At 37.2% G+C, this 23,080-nt stretch overlaps 1 protein-coding gene across 1 annotated transcript in view; it reads left to right on the forward strand.

Annotated features, from left to right (window-relative positions):
• GABRG3 (gamma-aminobutyric acid type A receptor subunit gamma3) overlaps window positions 1–23,080 on the forward strand; it is a 297,044-nt gene that overhangs the window by 267,408 nt on the left and 6,556 nt on the right. The window contains exon 7 of the mRNA XM_053970180.1: window positions 18,116–18,268. Coding sequence (XP_053826155.1) covers window positions 18,116–18,268 — 153 coding nt within the window. The remainder of the gene's footprint in view (window positions 1–18,115; window positions 18,269–23,080) is intronic.

The following is a 23,080-nucleotide window of genomic DNA, read 5'->3' on the forward strand; positions in this document are numbered from 1 at the left end:
TAATCATGAACTGAGATTATTAGTTATTGCTGAAGTTCATTACTTTCAAGGTTGAGAGGGTGGGAGGGTAAGGACCAATATATATACCAAGATTAACCAAATTATAATTTTACCATTTTTAGCTGCTAACTTCATATATTGCCTCAGTCCTAATAGGTATCTTTCAAGTTTATATATTTTCATGTCTATGCAATTGTATAAGAATTTTTTTAATAATATTAAATTAAATTATCCAGGCCTTGATTAAAACCATTTAAAATTAGTAATTCATGGATATCATAAAAGATATTACTAGAATAGGAATACATTTCTGTTTGCTCACGGGAACTAATTAATGTTTGCCATTTCTGATGGAGACATGTATGTTATCTTGTTAGAGTATAGATTGCTCTGTCTGGTATTTAAATTACAACATTATTCATTGGTCCCATTGGCTTAATCAAAAAGCTGTGTTTAATAATTATTTTAAAGAACAAATTGCTTTTTCTAACATTGAAATTCAATGTAGAGAAAACTTTTGAAGTGATAATTTCCAAAGTAATTCATAAGCTAAGAAGGCGTGTGATAGAGGTGAAAAAAAAGTGTTTGATAGGTTGAGTTGGAGCAAAATTGTATCTCTCTCATTGCTCAAAGTAGGAAAATAATCATAATAAAGAAATAATGAAACAGAATGATGACTGCCTGAGGGTAGGTAGCTCCAACTGAAATAAACCAGATAGAAGGTTGATTCAAGGAGAAAATGAAGAATGAAGTGGTTAGAGGTTTCATAATTGAACTGTTTTGGAGATATTTTCAGAATAAGAAGGGATTTGGTTTAGGTTTTTTTTTCTTTATTGTGGTTATTTAAATGTGCCTTTTCCAAAATAGACAAAGCAATTATTTTATGTCAAATTTGTCAAAAATAACAGCTTAAATTAAACCAGGTTAAAAAATGCACTAAGAAATCTACCAAGGGTATACATTTCTTCTCCTTTTTAAGGTAATAATTATGAAATGTCTGCAAATAAAGAGTTCTACAAGACAGCAGTATTTTTGAAAAATATTCACTTCTCTCATAGATGACCCATGCATCCCTAAAATCTCTGGGAAATGCTGAGCAAAGGTAGCTGCACATAAAAATAGTAAAAACTACAGGCAGTGCTTATAGGTGAACTGCCATTTTCAGTTTGGTATGTATCAATATTGTGGTCCTTGTCCTAAAAAGATACTTAAATATTAATGGAAAAGCAACCTACTTGTATCACAAGTGCTCTTTCAGACTCTTCCAGGCACTTCAGTTTTAGCAGTGTCTTCTATTCTTTTCATGACAGTTTGAGGAGGTTACACCTGTCATTAACAACTCACTAACATTTTACTTATGTAAAAAGAATCAAAGTTTTCCATAACTGATTGGTAGTGCCAGAGAAATCTAATTTCAGGGGCTAAATGATGTAGGGGCTTAGCACTGTAGCCTTTTACCCAAGTAGAGTTAAAAATAAAAAAAGAGGGGAAGGATAAAAAAAAGGGTAGACCCAACGGGCTCCAGTTTTGTTTTTTTTCCTCAAAATCCTGTTTATTGGAGCAAGTGTACACAGGAACTTTACTCCTTGTAAACACGTCCTGCTTGAGCAGCTATTTATGCAGTTCCAATCTCTACCCTGGGCTAATCTAATGCCCTTCTTAAATATTTCATATGTTGCATATCACTGAAATGTCTGAAATGTCAAGAACTAGTGTTCGGTAAGCAGGTGCTGTCAACACAGATTCAGCTATAACACTTCGTTACTTGGTTTCACCTTCCCAGGGCGAAATTTAAGATTCCTCGTACTCCTTGAGCTGATCTTCCTCTCAGGTTGATACATACAAAGCATCATGAAAGTTAATTGTCTTGCTCAGAACTGTGAATAACTTGTACAATTAAGGTATTTCATTCTCCAGTCTGGTGGTTTCTAAAATAGAACTGTTCAGGAGTGTCATGGTTCAGGAGAAGCATTCCCTCTCCACCCTGCTCACTCCTCTCCCCTGTCCAGTGGAAGATACGAAAGGTAGAGGTTATGGGTTAAAATAAAAACAATTTACTGGAAACAGTACTGAGATAAGAAAAAGGAGTAGCAACAGCAACAATATTAATAACAGAAATGTACAAAAGAGAGTGAGTTATGTGCAAAATGCTCACTAAGACTGACACAATGCAACGTAACTGCAGATGGTGCCACCCCACTGCTCCTTCTAGCACGTTTTTCCCTGCCAGAAAGGAACACACATCTCCTCTGAAAGAAGGGAGAGTCCAGACCTGTCCTGTCCTGCCTTTTCCTGTGCCATCCCTTCCTTGTCCTGTTCTCCCCCACCCCGGGAAATTACCTAAATCGGTAAGGAATAACCTCTTAGACATATCCACAGCTGGATCACCATAGCTACTGCAAATATTAACATCTCCTGGTCAAAACCAGATCAGGAAGATATATGAAAAACTTATTTATGCTTATTTCTCAAAGTAGACAGTTGCTCAGATAGCTCTTAGGCAAAGTAGATAGCTAAATGTGATAGCTGTTGTGTGTGTGGTCAGGTTTCAAAGGCGTATTAGTTATTTAAATGGGACCCTAACCTTTAAATTCCTGAGTTTACTTCTCACAAGTCTGAATCATATCTTCCCCAGCTAGTTATTTCTATGCTGTTACCATTTTGTGCATGTGGTATTTTCTCCCCATGTTGCATTCAGATTCATCTGTAGAAGCAAAGCTCAGGGCAGAGACTGCTGGCTGTGAAAAAAAAAAAAAAAAAATCAGAGGCTTAAATTAACACTGTAAATGAAATTTTTGGCTGGCCCTCAGGTACCACATCAAACACTTCATTTTTGCAGTCCTAAATCCTCCAAAAATTGAAACATTCCTACACTTCTCTTCAGAAGATGTAATTTGAGTGAAATATGGAATCTAAGTCCTGTACTTTTGCTTTAGATTACCAGTACTAACAGATTCTGTTTACATATTTAAAACTAGTGTTTATAGGAGAAAACTCTCAAAAGTGTCTGTTGGTCAACCTGTGGAGCAAAGTCATGGGGAACCCGCATGCTGCAGATGCACAGTAGCAGTGGTCCCAAAGTGATCCCACTAAGACTGGAAACCCATCAGTGTTAACAAGGCCTTCCCATAGCGGCAGCGTGGGCTGCTGCCAGAACCTGCTGTGCTTAAAGCCTCCCTCATGCTCATCCAATTACCTGGTAAATAAATGGCATAAGTGGCTTAGAAATTTGATTCACAGTGGAGTGAAGAGCTTTTGAAAGTGCTACCAAATATTTAAGCTATCATCAACACAAAATGTTCACCAGGCTGGAGTTCATATCCAGTTGTTTAATGAAGGCAGGGCATGGTTACAAGTCCCAGGCCTGTGAGGCACAGCAAGGAAGGCTGTTCATGCTGAAAACAAGCAGTACAACCAGAGATACACAACTATTATGAACTGCCTGCCTCCAGCCTTTCCATAACCATTCCACCAGTGTAGCTCTTCAAATTTTTAACTCAGTCCTTTCACATGGATGAACCAGACTTGGTGCTTTCAACCAAACATGCGTGAAAATGTGATCTTTCCCAGACTCCCTGAGGTGAGTAGCTCTGGTGCAGGCATGTTCTGCAGTGGAACAGGGGATCTTGGCATAGAGAAGGATTTCCTGAGCCAAGGAAACCGCAGGGGATCCCTGAGATTGGCCAGGAGCTGGCAACTCCCAGAAGAGTGGCTGATGAGGTGTGAGTGGGGCCAGGAGATATGGCAGGGGCCACCCCAAAGGGTCTGCCTCATCTATCCTGGTGCTGGCCAATGCCTTCACCCACACAGAGCTGCTGAGGGGAGAGGCAGCAGTGTGGAACTCGCTCTGTGGGTGGGGCCTGGACCATTCTGAGACAGGGACTGGCAGCAGACCTGCGTAACATCAGGGAGGCTGAGAAGGAGTTAGATAGCTGATTCCAAGGACAGTCTGCAGTGGACACACAGCCCCACGTGCAGAAGAATGGATGCTTGCTAGGGCAAGGGCCAGCAACAGGCACAGTTAGGGTGCCCTTACAGAACCACTTATTGACTCTGCAGACTCAAGAGGGAAGACCCATTGCATTAGGAGAGGAAGAAGGATTTCAGCGTGGTCAGAGGGGCTGATGACAGGACTGGACCATCTCTTCTATGAAAACAGGCTGAGAGACCTGAGGTTTTTCAGTATGGAGAATCCACGAGAGATCTTACAGCCCCTTCCAGTACCAAAAGGGGCTACAAGAAAGCTTGGAGAACTTTTTACAAGGGCATGTAGAGATAGGACAAGGGGGAGTGGGTTTAGATTAGATATAAGGAAGAAAGTCTTTATTGTGAGGATGGTCAGCACTGGTTGTCCAGAGAAGCTATTCCCTATCCCTGGAAGTGTTAAAGGCCATGTTGAATGGGGCTTTGTTCTAGTGGAAGGTGTCCCTGCCCATGGCAGGAGGGCTGGAACTAGATGGTCTTTAAGGTTGCTTCCAGTGCAAACAATTCTGTGATTCCATGATTTAGGAAAAAAAGTATCTTTAAATCATACACTCTGTTCTTTGCTTCTATCCGCTGAGTGGAACTTCAACCACCACAGCAGCAGAGGCATTAAACATTTAAAAAATAAACAGCATTCTCAAATTGCTCTCATCTTACAAACAGTTGGCTCAAGTTTCTGAATTTTCCAACTTTTTAGTGTCACAGAGTTTGTCTTAGGTTCTTTTTTAATTTGCACATGCCTGATATACAGTCCTCTTCAGCCAGGCCCATGTGAATGAGCATCTAGTGGTGATTCATCCAGTGAAATACGTAAAGCCACTCCACTCCCTCCCAAAACTCATACATTTTGAGGTAATTGCATGAATTGAGTTGAGGAAAACTGGAACCTATGAAGTAAGAATCTAAGACATTACCATGCGCTGTTCAAAAATTTAGCAGAGTTTAAAAAGAAATCCAGTTTGGTCTGTCTTTGCTACACAGAATACTTTTTGGTTTTGTTTGGCAAAAACTAATTAACTAACTTCTGGCATCAATGGATATTGATATCATCCTTCACTACAGTTGCTCTATTCTACAACTGTGAATTGTGAATGAAACATCATCTTTGTGTCACTGAACCATTTACCATGCTCATGCCCTTCTTTAGAAGTCCTTCTCAGGAGTCCTTTCTCCTTTCTGCAGTTCTTTGTGGTCACTTGTTCTTTTTCAGGTCATGCAGAGATGATGTAAAAAGATGTGGGCTCTTGCCCAAGTGTGAAGTGACCTATTTAAAAGTGTTACTGAATGGTACTTAGGGAAAACAGCGCTATTTCTTCTTTTGCCACAGGGAAAGCATTGGTAGTTTTTCTGACAGTATTTAATTTGACAGGACTCCCTTAAAAATCAGTGCATGTTATTGATCTGTAAGTTAAGTATTTCCCACTGCAGAATATTGGAAAAAGAGAAATAATTAATATACACAGTAATTCCCTGGAGACAGCAAGGGGAGGGATATTAAGAGATTTGGGCTGATTTTGTGACTTTAACAATTTTAAGTTAACATTATTGGCTGGTTAAGGCCAAGTTTATTTCCAGTTGAACTAAAAACTTTTGATGAAAGCAAGTGAAAGTTTGAGCACAGAGTTCAGAAATGAAAAATATTATTCATAAATAGAGATGAACAGATGAGAGGTAGATGGATTTGGATGAGATTTAGGCTGGCTTTTTCATTCCTCACATAGGAACTCAGAAGTACCAGGCAGAATGACTAGACAATCCAGGAGGACAGTACAAGAAAGAAAAATGACTAGTAGAAATCAGAAAAAGGGAGCATTTTTAAACACAAAATTAATTTATTAATAGCACATGGGAACAAAGGCGCTAGGGAATGTCAAGGAAAAAAAAAAAATTACATTATACCAGAGGTGCAAGCTGAGGAAATTAATAAAGGCAAAACTCATGGCATGATTATGAATATATATTTGAAAAGGTGATATCAAGGAAACTTGAAGACGAAAGAGTTATTGCTTAGAAAGAATGATAATAATCCAGTTAGAAAGCCTTGAGTAGGCAAAGGACAGTCAGAAGTAGCATCATCTTTCTCCAGCTGTCAAATGACTTGGAAGGGAATAAGTGACTGCATACAGATCAATATTTTTCTTTATTCTACCAGATAAGACAGCATACAGAATACAAGCTTGCATCTGTTACAGATTGCCAAATATCTTTGTAGGAAAAACCCCATATCTACGTGAAGTGAGAAATACCATTGCCAGATGGCTTTAATCTGAAAGACTATGCTAGAAAGCTCCTTCTGCAAATACTAGCATTCCTTGGAAACTCTCAACCTTTACTATTTCTTAACTAAAATGGTATTGTCTCCAGCATGCAGGAATTTGATGTGAGTTAGAAAGCTGGAGTATAAAAGATAAACCAATTCTTACTTTTCTTTTAATGCAAGTAATCAATACTTGTTGTGAGAAACAAATATTGCAATGTAAGAGGGATATGAAAGTCCTTGAAGGCATCCAGAGAAGGGCACGACAAAGCTGGTGACAGGGCTGTAAGTCATGTCTTGTGAGGAGCAGATGGGGACTTTGGGTTTGTCTAGTTTGGAGGGAAGGAGACAAAGGGGTGATTTCATTGCTCTCAGCAGCTTCCCGAAGAGAGGAAGTGGAGAGGGATGTGTTGAGCTCTTTTTTCTGGTGTTTAGTGATAGGACATATGGGAATGGTTTAAAGCTGTGCCAGAGGAGGTTCAGATTGGACATTAGCAAGCATTTCTTTACTGAGAGGTTAATAAAACACTGGAACAGGCCTACTAAAGAGATGGTTGGTGCCCCAAGCCTGTCAGTGTCAGTGTTCAGTTACTTGGAAAATAGCCTTAATAACAGGCTTTAACCTCTGGTCAGTTCTGAAGTAGTCAAGGAATTGGATTAGATGATTGTTGTAGGTCCCTTCCAACCAAAACAATCCTTGTTCTATTCTATTCTATTCTATTCTATTCTATTCTATTCTATTCTATTCTATTCTGTTGTTCCCAGTCACTTGCCCAGCACAATCTCTTCGTTAATTCTTTCTTTGCTTAACATATCCTTTGATAACTTGATAGTAATAGTTTAAAGAGCTGACAAAGGCTTGAGGGTTTGAGGGCAAATAATTTCTTCCCCCTTCCAACAGTTTCAGAAATGTAAATAAAATTAACAAAGTATTTACTGTTTTTTAATCTTGGCATTAGTCTTGACCAAAGTTATGGAACAGCTGATCCTGGAATAGAGTCATACAAACGTAGGGGGTAATATAATTATAACCAATAAACATTCATTCATAGAAAATAACTCCTGTCAGACTAGCTCAGTGTCATCTTCTGAGCTTATACATTTCTATTGATATAACATACATTTGTAAGATGTCTCACATGATGCAGTATGACATTTTGATTAAGAAGTGACAATGATAAGAAAATCAGTGTCACATATAAATTACCAAATTTTCACGACTTGGAAAGATTTTTGACATAACTAGAAAAAACATTATTCGCTAGGACTTTCTGTTAAGATACTACATCTTTTGGCTTGATGCTACTTAATACTTCTTTTAATGACAGAGAAGCAATAATAGCATTGAGATTTATTAAGCCTATAAGTGACACAAAGCTTGGGGGAATGCTTAATAGTAGTTACAAGTCAGGTAGCTCTGAAGACTGGATGAAAATGACAATATGTATATCTGTACTTCAGAACTTTTATTCAAGTTGGAAGCAGGTACTTAGGATTGAAGACTCATGATTTTGCTTTTCCAGAATTGGACCAGCCATTCTGGGTGCTGCAGGTCTAAAGGCTATGTAATAATTCTTGTGAATTAATAGTTATTTCAAAATATACTCCTTGTTTGAAGGTATGGCCAGAGTACCAAGCACAGGTTTTGCATATGTGCTCAAAGAAGGATTATTTTCTAGAAGAAGAATGTTAATATATTGTTATATATGACATATATTGTATATGTTATATTAATGCAGCTGCTATTAAATTAAGATCTAATTCTGATGGCTGCACTTCCAGAATTATTTGGAGAAGTTATGGAGTTCATGAAAGAGACAGAATGCTTATCAGTGGCTGGAAATAATTCCTCTTGTCAAGAAACCGTGTTTATCTTGATGGATAAAGGGTAATATATTGCTATCCCTAAATGCTTGCATGAGAAAAACAAAACTAGCCAAAAAAAGCTTCAGCAGTCTAGCAAAGATTTGCTAAGACTCAAAGGCTGAGTTGATGCTAGATGACTGCAGACTAATTCTCATTTAAAAAACTCACTCAGTTAAAACAGACTCACCTATTATTCCCAATGAGAATAACTAGGCCTTGAAAGAACTTCAAGGCTTGCAGGGCAACTCTATGGCTGGAATTTCTTAAAATAAAGATAGGACACCTCTCTAAAAGATGCTCTAGTTTATCAATAACTTTGGGGTTTGCAGCCGTGCTTTCTTCAGAAAATGCTCATACCATTCAAAAAAAATGTAGCCAAATAATCAGCATAGTCCCCTTCAGAACACAGCATGACCAGCAGGGAAGGGCTTCCAACAGTGAGATACTGTTTAAAGCTATCCACAAGAGCACATGTTAGGGACAGTTGAGGTGGAGTAGATGTCAGGACAGATAGAAAGAAACAGGCTGCTCCATTCCATGATTATATAAAAGATGTCACAGTAATATAATACAGTCACAATGACTGTGAATAAGGCCAAACTCATTAACATTTTTCTTAAGCCAAAAGAATATCAGGTGAAGCAAAACTGTTTTTTGTTTAGGGTTTTTCTTTATTTAATGTGTAAAAATAAATTCTGAGGAAGAAAAAGAAAACACTTTATTTGAAAACGTTTACATGGGATTTTTTGATGGCTAATTAAAAACTATTTCAACTGGTTTGGGAATTACAAACCCACCAAATCCAGTCCTGTGGGACTTTGTAAAACACTGCAATACAAATGGGCCTCCTCCCACAACTAACAGCTCTTTGAGTAAGAATTCCAATACTAGAAATAAATAAGAAGTGTTTGGCATTGACAGATGCCATGAAACTGGGGGTTCTCAGTGCTTTTTAAGAGCAAAGTGAAAGTGAGAGTCATTAATGTTGTGTATCCTTAGATGTACTACAGTATTTGATGCTCTGTGGAATGTGAAAAAATATTCTGTTCAAAAAGCATTGCACAGCTCATCAATAAACCCTCTCAGGAAAAGATTCCTACATAAAAGACATCAATTTTCACTCTGATCCTTCATCTACTTTCACTGACATCGGCAGCTATGGTAATTTATTGTTGTTTTTACTTCATCTGCTATTGTTCACTTCTATTCTTCAAACACAAAAGAAAACCTATGTATGGAAAATAGCAAGACTTCTTAGGAATAGTGAGTAATGGATCATGCAATGCTGCACTGTTATTTGTATATTGATTTTCTCTCAGATTGATACATTAATTTAAATAGAGATTATGTGTGTAACTTTTCTACTGATAAGGCAGAAATTGAACTGGACTGGTAATCATGGATCAAAGTCCTCTTATGATATTTTACATTTTTATTCTCATTATGTGGCTGGATGAAACTGCATTTTTTGAAGGATTTTACAGTATTACTTATACCTTACAACAGCCAAATTAAAATTCCTTTATTTTCTGTGGTTCCATATCTCAAAGAATACATGAAATAATACTTCATGAGGCAAAATGAAAATGTCATTATGTCTAAAGTTAATAGGCCTGAACATCCTGAGAGCAATTTTGGAGCTTATAATACCTCATAGATGAATAACATGCTACAGCTTCACATGGCTGAGTGGGAGGAGAGCTTTATATACAGTAGTTATGACTGAGAAGACAGAATAGCTGTATTTGGCAGGACACTTTACATAATATGTAAACATGTAAATTTTATTTATGCAAATAAGGGTCTTGATAATGCCACCAAATGCTAAAATAGTAGTAATTCTTTTTCAAACCTTCTATTGTTTGAATTTAATCTGGAGGTCAATTGTATTCATGGAGCTTGGTTCATCTCCTGTGTACATTCAAAGTATCCCAAACACTTAACAGAAAATATGGGATACAGAGAGTGAAATGATTGCAGTGGAATCAAAAGCAACTGTCTTTGAAACTGTCAGTTTCAACTGTCAATGGCACATAAAGTATTGTTTAGGGCACAAGAAATACTGACTAATAGGTTTTAAATTGCTCTGGTACACAATTAATTTAAGTCTTAAGAAATTGGGTCTTTTGCTTATTTAATTTCAGTTCTTAATGAAAAGTTCCATAAGTATTCCAATGATTCTGGGGGAAAAGCAATCAATATAAAGAAGTTAGAACTTTGAACAAATCCAGTTATTTTCGAGATTCAGTAATAAATGCCAAAATCAGAGGATGTAATAACTTTATGTGTTGAAAATATAGTTATTAACTTTTAAAAACAGGCTTTTAAAGTTAATTTAACAAAACTGTCATTTTACAAAATTATTTTGAAATGCTATTTGCATCAAAGAAAATGAAAGTTCAGGAAGAAAGAACAAACAGAAAAAATTAAATTATTTTCTGGTGATAAAAAAATTGATAGCCTCAAGTAAAAACATGTTTCTTGATATTATATTGTTGATGTTACACAAGGCAATAAACCCAACATAATACCTTGTGGTTCTGCCAGGTTAGGAAGACATCTTGGTCTAACTTGACTTTAAAAATTCTTTTGCCTTGAGACAACCTGGAATCTGGTCTTTGTTTTTCACATTATAATCTAACAATATTTGATTTTTATTATGCATGCTAATACATATGTGTATACTTATAATTGAACATGATTTCTACAGGAACAAACAGTGCTATTAGGGTTAGTTGGTGTCTTGAGGTTTTTTCTCCACTGTGTACTGATACAGTAATTTGTCTATGATTATGGGAAATGATTGCGCATCATGGTATGAATGTATTTTGGAAAAATTTGCTTTTCAAGTGTAAGAGCTGAAAGCCAAATCTGGGCTACACATGCACACACAGACACATCATGATAATGCCAAAGGGAATTATGAACTCAAAACCAGAGATCTTTGAGACACAGAAAGCTTTTATGGTCTAGTGCCTAAGATCCTTGCCTGTGACTAGACATCTAGTCACATTGCTACTATGGCAATACATGTAAAAACGACACCTCTGAAGCCTTGTACCCATTTTTTCTGAGGTTAAATATGCAGCTTAACCAGAAATGTATTAGTGTAGCAGTGCCTGTTACCACTCCAAAAATATTTACTTGAGATAAGGTGTAAATGTCTTTCTCTGCTGTACACATGCTCCCATCCAAATACAATATCTAGGTGTCACTGTGGAATACTTAAGTGCCAAAACAGCATAGGGGAATCTAACCCTTAAGTGACAGCATGACCTTGATCATTTTTTCTTCCTTTTGTCTTGGAAGCATTTGTTCTAGCCTACTGTGGAGCAAATATCATTCCCACCAATGAAAACTCTTTGTTGACTGACTCATTTTAGATGAGTCAGAAGAAGCCTGCAATAAGTCCTCAGCATTTCTTCATTATTTATAATGATGCTGAAGAAGATAAAGGCATTTTTAATGATACTTTCATGACTCTCATTCAACCTATATTTTTCTTCATAAGAACTGCAAAATCCTATTCTCATCCATGTCTTTTTTGTCTTAATAGTAGCTCAATTTGGAGTCATAACCACCTATGAGTACATTAAGCTCTTTCTTCTACCATTTTGTAGAGTTTTTGGATCTTCCAAAGTTGAGACTTGCTCCATACCTGGCTGGAGATAAAGTCATGTTAAGATGGGATACCAGCTCCAAAGACAGACTGATGTAGGCAGTGTAATTGAAGTAATCACCATCCATCTTGGTTGGGAAGGATGAAAGTTTGGCAAGAAAGTTTAACAGATATGTATATTTGGCAAAAAGATTTTTGAATGTAGACTCTGAAGAAGGAATAGAAATGAAAGGAAGTTTTGATGTAGAAGAAAAGAATTGCTGATCCAGTCTTACTGGATAACTCAGGCAAAGGGTATGTTAGTTAGAAGGGGGTTTTATGGCTTAGAGCAAAGGATAAACCTACCTCAAACAGAAGATGTTTTTACCAAGCAAAAAAATTCCACAGACAAACAAGACTGCTGATGTTGCAAGTAGAAAAAAGGTCTTAGAATTTTCCACTCCAAGCAAACTGAAAAAAAACCTTCTAGCTCAAACTGTAACATACTAACTTTTTGTGATTGGAGAATAGTAACATGAATATGGTAATTATAGTAGTTATGATAGGCTATAGGTAAAAGTATAGATTAGTTCTTATGTATTAAGATGGTCAACAAAGAAAAGTATATAATGCATTGTAACCAAAATTAAAGGATCTTCAGGCTTGTCTGCATCTGGAGCTGACAGCTGTAGGCACAGGCTCTGTCGCCCATGACCCTGGACTGCTGTAACATCTTGGATACAATAAACTGCATTTTGAAGAGATGCCTGGAGTCCCGCATCTCTCGTTACGGCTCTTACGCATCTTTCTTTTCTTCTTAGTAGTTCTAGTAAGAAGATAGCTCGACCCTCCACAAGGCATATGTCTGAGGTGGGATGAAGGCCTGGGATGTGAAAATAGCTGGCTCACATGACTCTTCCATCTGATTTTGAATCATAGAGTCACAGAATAACAGAATGGCTTGTTGCAAGAGACGTTAAAGATCATCTTGTTCCAACCCCCTTGCCATGGGCACGGAGGCCTTGCACCAGACCAGGCTGATCAGAGCTCTATCCAATCTGGCCTTGAACTCTTCCAGGGACAGGGCACCCACAACTTCACTGAGCAACATGCTTCAGTGCCTCACCACTTTCACAGTAAAGAATTTTTCTTAATATCTAATCTAATAGTGCTCTCTTTCATTTTGAATACATTCCCACTTATTCTGTCACTGCATCCTCTTGAAGAATCTCCATTTTTCTTGTAAGCTCCCTTCAGGTATTGGAAGGCTGCAATTAGGTCTTCTGAAGCCTTCCCTTTTCCAGGCTGAACAATTCTCATTATCTAAATTAGGCAAGGATGGGTTTTGTAACACTGCCTGTGTTTCTGCCTGACTTTGAGCTGAGATATTCTATCCAGCCAGTGCAAAATTTGGAGCCATGTCTTGAATCTGAAACTTGTACATTCCCAGTTGGCACCAGCACTGCCACAATAGTTTTACTTCCAATTCCACATGCATCTCTTCCAACAAACCTCTCTGGTGAACATTTTGCAGAAACTTCTGGACATACTGATTAGAAAACTTTCAACTTACTAAGGAAGAAGAGAAACCTAGCCCAGGAAATAAAAAATGGAGCTTTGGGAAGGAAAGACCAGAAAACAGGTTCAGAGTGACGTGAATAGTTAATGGCAAAATTAATAAGGTCTTCTCTTGGTTTCCAAATGAAAAAAGCAAACGTAAAAAAAACACTGAAGATTGGAAAGTTAGTTTGCTTGCTATTAAGTAAATTTGATTTATTAAGATAATGAGGAAGATGATTCAGTCTCTGTGGTCTTGCTGATCAACAAAGTAATACTTGTGTCACACAGTGTGTCTCCTCATTTTATTGACTGGGATTTTCTTCTGAAATCAAACTCTTGCAGTAACATGGATAAACTCTGCCACTCCTCATTCTTCTGTAGTTTTAGTGATGGACAGTTGGAATGTAACTTTCATTCACATGCTGTATCTGCTTTGTGTATGCATTGTACCTTCATATTTCAGTCTTTGTAAAGTTAATAATTTTTATCTTTTTTCTAATTGTCAACCTCAGAACATAATGGAAGGATGAATGAAAATGTGACATAAGATAGTATAGTATAGTATAGTTTGAATAAACAATTATTTACAGTATATAATTTTGTATACTCTTAAATTTATTTATTTTTATTAAAATAACCAGTTGCATTCTACTCAAACCTTTTACCTTCAAGGGAGCCGTTCTTGGTGCAACATAGGCAAAATTCTAGCAATTCAGGCCAACAGATCCTTAGTCTTCAAAATTAAAAAAAAAAAATTGCTATAATTTAATACTGTTCATTAAAATCCACAACAGTTATTACATGGGAAATCATTACTGTTCTAAACAGTGTCCTACTTTCAAACTAGAAATTTAGGCTAATATAAGTCCTATGGGTAACAGCCAGCAGTCATCTTGGTTTTATGGGAAGCATTGCTACACTATTTCGATTACTCCAGATTTGTTGCTTAAAGGTGCACGTTTTGCTCCCTTTATAGAAAACTGATCATGCTCTACTTTGCCTCGGGATAATTTTCAATATTTCAGTGAATTGATGGCTGATCATTTAGTTCAAAGTAAGTTTTCCTTCCTGAGAATATTATTTAAGTCGTTAAAAGGTAGAATTCCTCCCTGGGTTTAAAAATGAAGTTTATTGGTATTAGCTATTCCAGTGGTCCTTTGCTAGGCAACCACTGTGTGATTACTTTCAAACCAAGTGCACTGGTTTAATGACATGTGGTTTGGAAGGAGATTTTCCCCATCTTTCCTGCACTGCAGAACTTTGTCGTACAATGACCCCCAGCTGCCCTTCTAGCAGTGGCAGTAGCAGCGGTGGAGCTCTGAAGGCTTCCAAAGGTACAAGGAGGCACTGAGCAGAGCTCTTCAAAGTTTTTCCGTCCTCTGGGTTGCAGATGACTGCAGGATGTACAGAATGAATTGCATCCCAGAACAGAGGAATCTTTCAGAAGAGAGAGTTTCTTTGCACAGGTTATTTTGTGTTTATAGAGAAAGAAATATACGTACCATGGCTACTCTTCTTTAATGTGCATGCAATGCTTCCAGATACATAGTGAATATTTACTTCTGGAAGGAATAATGTGAAAAATAATATAATTATCACCATCAGCAGCAGCAGCAGCAGCTGCATGCAGTTTGGAGTCATGCAATAAGGAAAGTAGCCACAGCACATACTCTTGTATGTCATGTGCCTCTTGAATGTAATGAGAGAATCCAGTAATCTCAATAGAAGTTTACTTGGCTGAGGATAGAACTGAAGTGGTAATTTAGCTGAACATTTTAATTTACCATAGCTATTAAAGAAATTAATTCAGTATATGTTGTATGGAAGTATGCTTGCCTCTGAGAGCAACACTGGGGCTTTCAGTTGTTGGGGGGGGGGAAGGGAAGGGAAGGGAAGGGAAGGGAAGGGAAGGGAAGGGAAGGGAAGGGAAGGGAAGGGAAGGGAAGGGAAGGGAAGGGAAGGGAAGGGAAGGGAAGGGAAGGGAAGGGAAGGGAAGGGAAGGGAAGGGAAGGGAAGGGAAGGGAAGGGAAGGGAAGGGAAGGGAAGGGAAGGGAAGGGAAGGGAAGGGAAGGGAAGGGAAGGGAAGAAGCAGAGGAGTTGTGTGTATCCTAAAGGATGAAGCCATCAATTTTAACTGGAAAAAGGAGGAAAATAACTAAAATACCCTTTAAAACATCAAGAAGGTTATTATATTTAAATAAAATAACTTTGGCATCCTCACAGGACTAGCCCAATTTAGCGCTCACCATGGAATCAAGGGGTATGGTTAACTCCTTGCATAATCTGCCAGTCTCTGCAATGTTTTTGTCCACTTCTCAGCTCTATGCTCTTGTTTTTTAATCACAGGAGAGAAATTAAAATGTTTTTAATATATTCACCTTCTAAAATGTGCCTCTAAAGCAGATAAGACAAACCATATACTGAAAGAACCAATTTCTTTCCATTAAGTGTAGAAAGCAGGCCACAGTGTGCAGGTTATCTGCAGAAATTGCCTTCTAGATGTCTAAAATCACAGGAAATTAATCCTGCCTAAAAGACACTAAATCTGTTAAAGACAACATCATTTAATGTGCCATAATTTTCTCCCACTCTCAGGTTTATCAGGTTTATTTTTGTCCAAGGGTTTGGAAGCAGAGACTCTTCATTACTTTCCCAGTATCTTACAGTCCAGTATCTACTCCTACTCCTGGTTGCTGTGCTGGATATCATGACCACACTACTGAGAGGAGCAGTGACCCGTGTGGGTACTGGAATTATGTGTATTGTATATTGTTATACACAATGGAGGTGTGCAGATTGTGCTTGACTTTATACCATTCTCAGGAAGCTTATCCATAAACAGACATTTCTAGATACAGGAACTGTAAGTAAAGGAAATGAAAAGGCTTGACACGTTTCCTATAGTCTTTGAATTCATTTTTTGCTCATTCTTCTACCTGGGCAGACAATATTTGACTTAATGTTTGATTAACATTTCTTCCATGCTTTTCAGTTTGTTCATGTCAGTAGAAGCACTGGTTTACACTCTACCTGATTCTTTACACCTGTTTCTATGAAATTATCTTGATTGCTGTGGTGTAAGTCTTTCTTCAGTGAGGCAAACCAGCCAAACAGTAAACCAGTAGAACCTGTGGTTACCATCCCAAGGCAATTCCTTCATGCCATTTCCTGCACAGAGAAAACTGCTGGGGATTAGTGGAATGACAACAACCCTTAGCCACAAAGCTCACTATGTCATGATGTACTGCAATACCTCCTAGTTGTAACCACAGTGAGCCCTTTAAGCACAGCTTCTGAAATGACTTTCCAATTTCTTGGGTCGTACAGTTTTCACTGGCACAATTCTTGTGAAAATGTTTGCTTTCATCTAACAGAGACATTATGGACACATTCACAGGCTTGTCAGCCTCTTCCAAATATATCTATCTCAAACAGATATACTTTACATATAGGAACTTTTCCCACATTCCCAAATTCCCACCATCAAATTTTTATTTACCTTTAAGTTTCTAATTTATGGCAATTCATTGATTTTACAGTGACTTCAGAGATGCTTTGGATGAAAGGTATTCTTACTGAGTTAATTTATTTCCTATATAATATTTAGCTGTAGTCAAATTATCCACTGTAAGAAATGCATTTGTTTATATGCCCTCTGTTACTAGATGATTAAGTTTTAATTTGCCTCAACTAATAAACCCATTGTACTTCTGCTTGGATGAGTTGTATGTACATTCCTTGGGGAATTAATCATTATATATTTCCAATTTCTTCATTCTTCTGATGGTTTGCTGCAAGACAGTTACTTAATTATTGCAAACGATGCCTTCTGTAAATACCATACTCTAGAAAGTTAAGATTTGGAACAAGAAGCCATAAAATTTATTAGGCCAAATCTGATGCAGTCAGCCAAACCCGCATAGAAATTCTCTGGCATATAACCACTCCTTTACATCTGAAATGGAAGCAACCTACTTCAAGTGAAGTACAGAAATCAGTTCCAGTTCAGTTTTATTACTGTTATTCGCCATGACTGTCTGAGAAAGTAAACATCTCTGAGGCTGAGAGAACTGTTAGTAGGGCAGAGGTGATAAGATCAGTAGCCTCTACTGAGAAGAGAGGAGGGACAGATTATTATCCCCCATGGAATCACAAAGATTAGCAGAAGAGATACAGTGAAAAAAATCATGTAATGTGAGATAAACTAACCTTCTTACTAATTTCTTGAATGCACGATTTTTATAATACAACAAAATAATAAACCTTGTGTTCAGACTGACCTGAAAATACCGCAAATGGCCACAACTGTTTTGAAACGCCAGCATTGAGTTCTAGTGTTTATAAATTACTTCTTCTGCAAAAGCATACTCATGTGCATGTTATATTTGCCAAAAAGACCCTATTTTCAGATTCATATTTCAAAAGAAGATAACAGAAGTCACTCAAAGCTGAAATCAGGGCACAGAAGACACAGCATGCAGAAGGAAGGATTTTGTGTGTAGTGGTTGCAGAATCTGGTGAATGACAGTACCTTCACACTTGTGGCCATGAAGATATCCAGAAATAGTATGTCTGGAAATTCAAGATGCCTTTCAAAACTTTACTCATCCAGAATGATTGCTGAGAAGCTCTGCCTGTCAAATACATAATTTCCAGAGACCTAAAATTTAAGGATATTAGAATGGCAAGGTTTACTTAAATTTCACATGAGAATTACTGTGCAGATGCTGTTGAAACTCTAAAAAATATTTCATATGCAGTTTTTATGAAAGTTAAAATATTAGCAGGTCAATGAACAACTATCTGTATCCCATTACAATGTGAATTTACTTTTTGTGCTATTATTGCAGGTGATTATGTAGTCATGACTATATACTTCGACTTAAGTAGAAGAATGGGATACTTCACTATACAAACATACATTCCCTGTATATTAACAGTTGTTCTTTCCTGGGTATCCTTTTGGATCAAAAAAGATGCCACACCAGCAAGAACAGCATTAGGTAAGTTGTTAATAATTCCCTTTTCTGATGCTCCTACACTACAATTTGAAAATGTCAGCTTTCTTTCAAAGAGACCACTAGGTATAGCCTTTGGATTATTACTACTACGTCTTGCAGAACCAGATCAACTTATTACTGAGACCACTGGGTTTTTTTCCTGTAACAGGGTAATTGAAAGTAAACTAATCTGACCCTTTGGATGACACTACCACCTATTTTACATAAAACTCTTGAATTAATGTCTGTCTCCTTGTTCTCACCATGATATTTTAGTGACATTTTTGAAGACTTAATTAATTGCACTGCTGGCTTCTTCTGTAACTCTCCCCCACTGGGCATTATGTCTTATATATACAGAAAACTGTGGGATAGAACAGTATTAACTCATGCAAAGTGTTTTAGCTTGCATGCTTGAAGTTAAGCTTCATACTGGGTGTATTGATATTTTTCATAGATTGTGAGTATTTATGCTGGTTTAGGTTTTCCAGAAACTCATTTGTGTCAGGACCAGCATGTGCATTTTGGCAATGTGCTTTAGTGTACACTTAGAAATGTTGACTTAGACATTTTTTCTAATATCTATGGGAAGACTTGCAGGTTTTGACAGCATCAAGGGTATAGGGGTATGTAACTGCCAATTATATGTAAACATCAGAGCCAAAGGAAAAACAATACCTTAGTTCAGGTTGTGGTTGCCAGGTCTGCCAATATGAACTGATTCAGAAACCTACCAGTCTAGGAAAAAAGGGGAGACTATGTCAGAGTTTGCATGTCTATTTTCAGCCATTCCCAGCAATTAATGGCATCCTACTGCTGGAGTTTGTTACTATGTAGGTCCATTTTTCTGAGGTTATTTTACAGGAAAGGAATATTTAGTCCTCACTCCCTCCATGTGAGTGCCAAAGGGCCAGTAAACCGCAGCTCCAGCAACAGGATGGACACAAAGACTCACAGTTATTCTGTTATCCAGTAACACCTCCAGGACGGCAAAAAGACCATACACAGGTGAGGACAGAGCAGTTTACATCTGCCTGTTCCTGGCTGCGTAGACTTGCCTCTAATAGCCAGAAAATTGAGCAATAGGTCTTAAGTATAACTCTCTGCTGAACTCTTAAATTGACCTCTTTTCTTCTTAAATTAGGTGACTCGGGAGAAAAGGCAAGACTGACTGTTCTCCATCTTTTTTTAAAAGGGAGTCTGAAGCCCATGCATGGGGAGAGTCACATAGCATCCAGTTGGGTTATCCTTCTTAATGGAGAAGGAAAAAGAGACAAAAGACATTGAACACTTTGCATTATTGATTTGCCATAAGTATTTTTCATATCTTGTACCTAAGGGTAGTTCCCCACACTGCACAGCTCATTTTTCCAAATAAGTAGACACAGAAGTACGTTAGATCACTAATCTCTAATGTGTGACTCTCCACCTCACCCCTCAGCCAGCAGGAAGTACAAAGAAAAAATGTATACTGAAGATACTGAAGTCATAAATTTGGAGTAAGAACATAAAAATTAGTTGCTCCAAGCCTCTACTCCATGGATGTCATGACTCACTCCTAAAACTCCGACTAAGAATTTAATTTCATTGGCTAAAATATAACTTTCCTAAAAGTAAAGCCAAGTATATATGGATCACTTATTTTGTGCACAGAATCCTGTTGCTCCCAAATTGCATCCCAAGACAATGACCTATTGACTCCCGGGATGGAGTAAGCAGATGCTCCCATTTTGCTGTAGACCTACATGTACAATGCAACTTATAAATCTGTCAGAGCAACAGCACACATCCACATCTGGACAGTGGCACATGGTAAAATTGTGAGTAACGCAGCCAAAGGCAAACCGCTGAAATTGTCCTACTAATTAGTTGAAATTAATTGTAGAGACTCAGTGCAACAAACATTCTACAAGTATAGCTGCATTAATGTAAAGGACTAGCACCAGGGAAATATTTATCTCTCTGAAATTAATGAATAATTTCCAAAATTATTGGCAACTACTCACAGTTACACAAAGAACGGGTTTTATTCCTTTCTGAATAATGCTAACTAATATATTTCCATTCTGAGGAAAAAAAAATATATTTTGGGTTTGGGATCATAAGTATTCTTTCAGCAGTACCGTCCAGAGACATTAAAGCATGCTTTAAAAACTTGGTTTTATAATCCCCTTTTTACATGCACTTTGAGGTACTAAGGTCCAGATTGGTAACAAGACTAACTCCAGACCACCTGAAGAGTCAGTGGGAAAATGGAAGTAAAATTTGAGTGCTGGATGAGAACTGTGTTTTTTAATCCTGAGTTATTCTGCTCTTCATTCAAAGAGAAAAAAAAAAATGTCTCTCTCTGCAGTTTCTGCTTGTATCTAGTAATCAAAATTATCTCAAAATGTTCTAAGTCAAGAGGCAACTTTTCCCTGAAGAAAAGTTATGATCTGAAAAGTAATACATTATTTTCCATGAAGATGAAGGGAATTAAGTTAAACTGAAGCTTTCATCAGTTTCCTTGTACTTTTCAAAATGGGTATAATATGTAAGAGGACCAGGCAGTTGCTACAGAGCAAGATCGAAGTGCAGTTTAAAAAGATACTGTGGGTATCAAGGCCAGTAATGTGTTGATGTAAAAAAAGATACAGATGATATTTAATAAAAAGTGAACATTGCTTACCTTGCCATTTCATCTTTACCTCATTCACTAGAAAACCAAGAAAGTACTCAAAACAGGAGCCAGACCAGAAAGATGGAGAACTAACTTTATGAACAAGTGATAGCACGCATGAAAGCAGAAGACATTTCCTTTAGTGTCCCATCAACATAACCTCAAGAAAATAAAAACTTAGTCTTGCTGTCCAAAGAGTTTCTAACCCTGAAACTCCTGCCACCTCACTTTGCATATGGTTGTCCAGTAAGCAGATTTCAAGCAGTAGTAATTTTAAATAACTGTTTAGACCAATGATCTAAAAGTTAGTGTTTTCATGCATTATGTAGATCTGCATAATTTGATCTTCCACTCAGTCCTTTTTGTTGTATCAAATAGCATCTTTGGTATGGGATTTACTGAGAGAAGCTAATGTCCCAAAATGGTATTTACACCGAGACTTGGTAAGCTTATACTTACAATTTCTACCTGTAAATTTTGAAGTCAGGTTACCTCAGAGCTGTTGTTAGCTGATACTAAAATTCTGTCGAAATAGATAGTTCATGAGCCCTGTGAATTTCAATACCAGATGCAAAGCTCACTTTGCCATATGGGACTCCACAAAGTGAGAGACTTCACAATTTCATCTGGCAAGACATATGCATTTGAAGCCACTCAACAAACTGAATTTCCTTAGCATGAGAGATAAAATGAACTAAGGGTATGGAAACTAGATATTATATTTGGAAATAATGGTGCTGAATTTTATTCATACACATATATATATCTTCTGATTTGTAAATGGACAGAAATATGAAACTGTATCATCTAGTGCACTTTTCTTTTTCCTCTCCATATGTATCCCCATAAACTCATTTTAACATTTTAAAATTTGTGCCTGTTTGCTAGATGTAAAATTGACACATTAAATAGAATTTTCATAATTTCAAAAACTCAGTGCTTGTTTACAATGTGAGCAGGAATCCAGTTGCAAGCATGATCTGAGCTGGTGTTTCACATTCAGGCTTAGGGCATGGAGTAGGATACAGGCTGAGTTCAGGACTTCTATACTTAAACAATTTTTTTTTTTTTAGCCTTTTAATAAAATTTGTCCTATCACATGATAAGTTGGAAATAAAAACTTATAAAACTTATAAAAACTTATAAAAACTTGAAATAAAAACTTTGAATCCAGGTAAACAGGACGCTGTATATTGTACAGGAAGAACTCTATAGATTTTGAAGATTTTTTTTAAAGATAGTAAAATGCCTGAAAGCATGTACGTGTGGCTCTGAAAATGACATTTTTGTGTCAGAAATCTAAGTGTGGATTAGGAAATGTTAAAGAACTTTATTTTATATTGTAGGGTATGTCATAGTCTGGATGTGGTTCTTTTGAAATTAGTGACTCCCAGGCCTGGGTCAAGGCCATACAGAAAGTGATTGACCTATAGTTAGTAAGGGTCAAATCAAAGCCAGCCAGTTCACACCTTCTGCACTTGGGCATCTCTGTGGTTGGCTACTGTGATAAATGGCTAAACACAGTCTTTGCAGCTTTTTTAAAGCATCAGCTGGGTACAGAACTGATGTTGAGGAGTATGGAGAGGTTTCTGGATCATGCCAACCCTATCCGCTTATACTAGGAGGTGGCATAGATTTCAGGAAATGGCTTTTAGATGTCCAAGGCACACACAAAGTCCACACTTTCCACTTCCTATCAGCATTGCTTTCATCTTGGTTATTGACTTGTGATTTTTTTTCAGAAACTTTTTGTTTGTTTGTTTGTTTCTGGGTAATAGACATATAAGGAATTCAATTAAAAATTATTATTTAAGGTTGAGACACAGGCAATAATTTGCCTTCTGGCTTTTCCGGGGACTTTCTGTTAGCTTGAATGGAGAAGGTTGTTCCTGTAGCTTATATCAAATCACTGTAGCTTATATCAAAATTTACAAGTCAGACATGAACAATCCTTCATAAAGAGAAAGTAGTCAAAAGTAATCCACAGATACTTCTTTCTCTCCAGAGTGCTTTTAGGAAGAAGTTATTTAACTTTAAGGCATAATTTCAGTCATTCCTTACCATTTCAAACACTGTGCACAATTGTGAAACATAATTTTAACTATAAAAAAAGAAAGATTACCTTACAGCTATGTTATTTGTTGAGGAGATTCTCT

Source organism: Vidua macroura, chromosome 2 (genome assembly GCF_024509145.1).
Source record: "Vidua macroura isolate BioBank_ID:100142 chromosome 2, ASM2450914v1, whole genome shotgun sequence".
In the NCBI taxonomy this organism is placed as follows: Eukaryota; Metazoa; Chordata; class Aves; order Passeriformes; family Viduidae; genus Vidua; species Vidua macroura.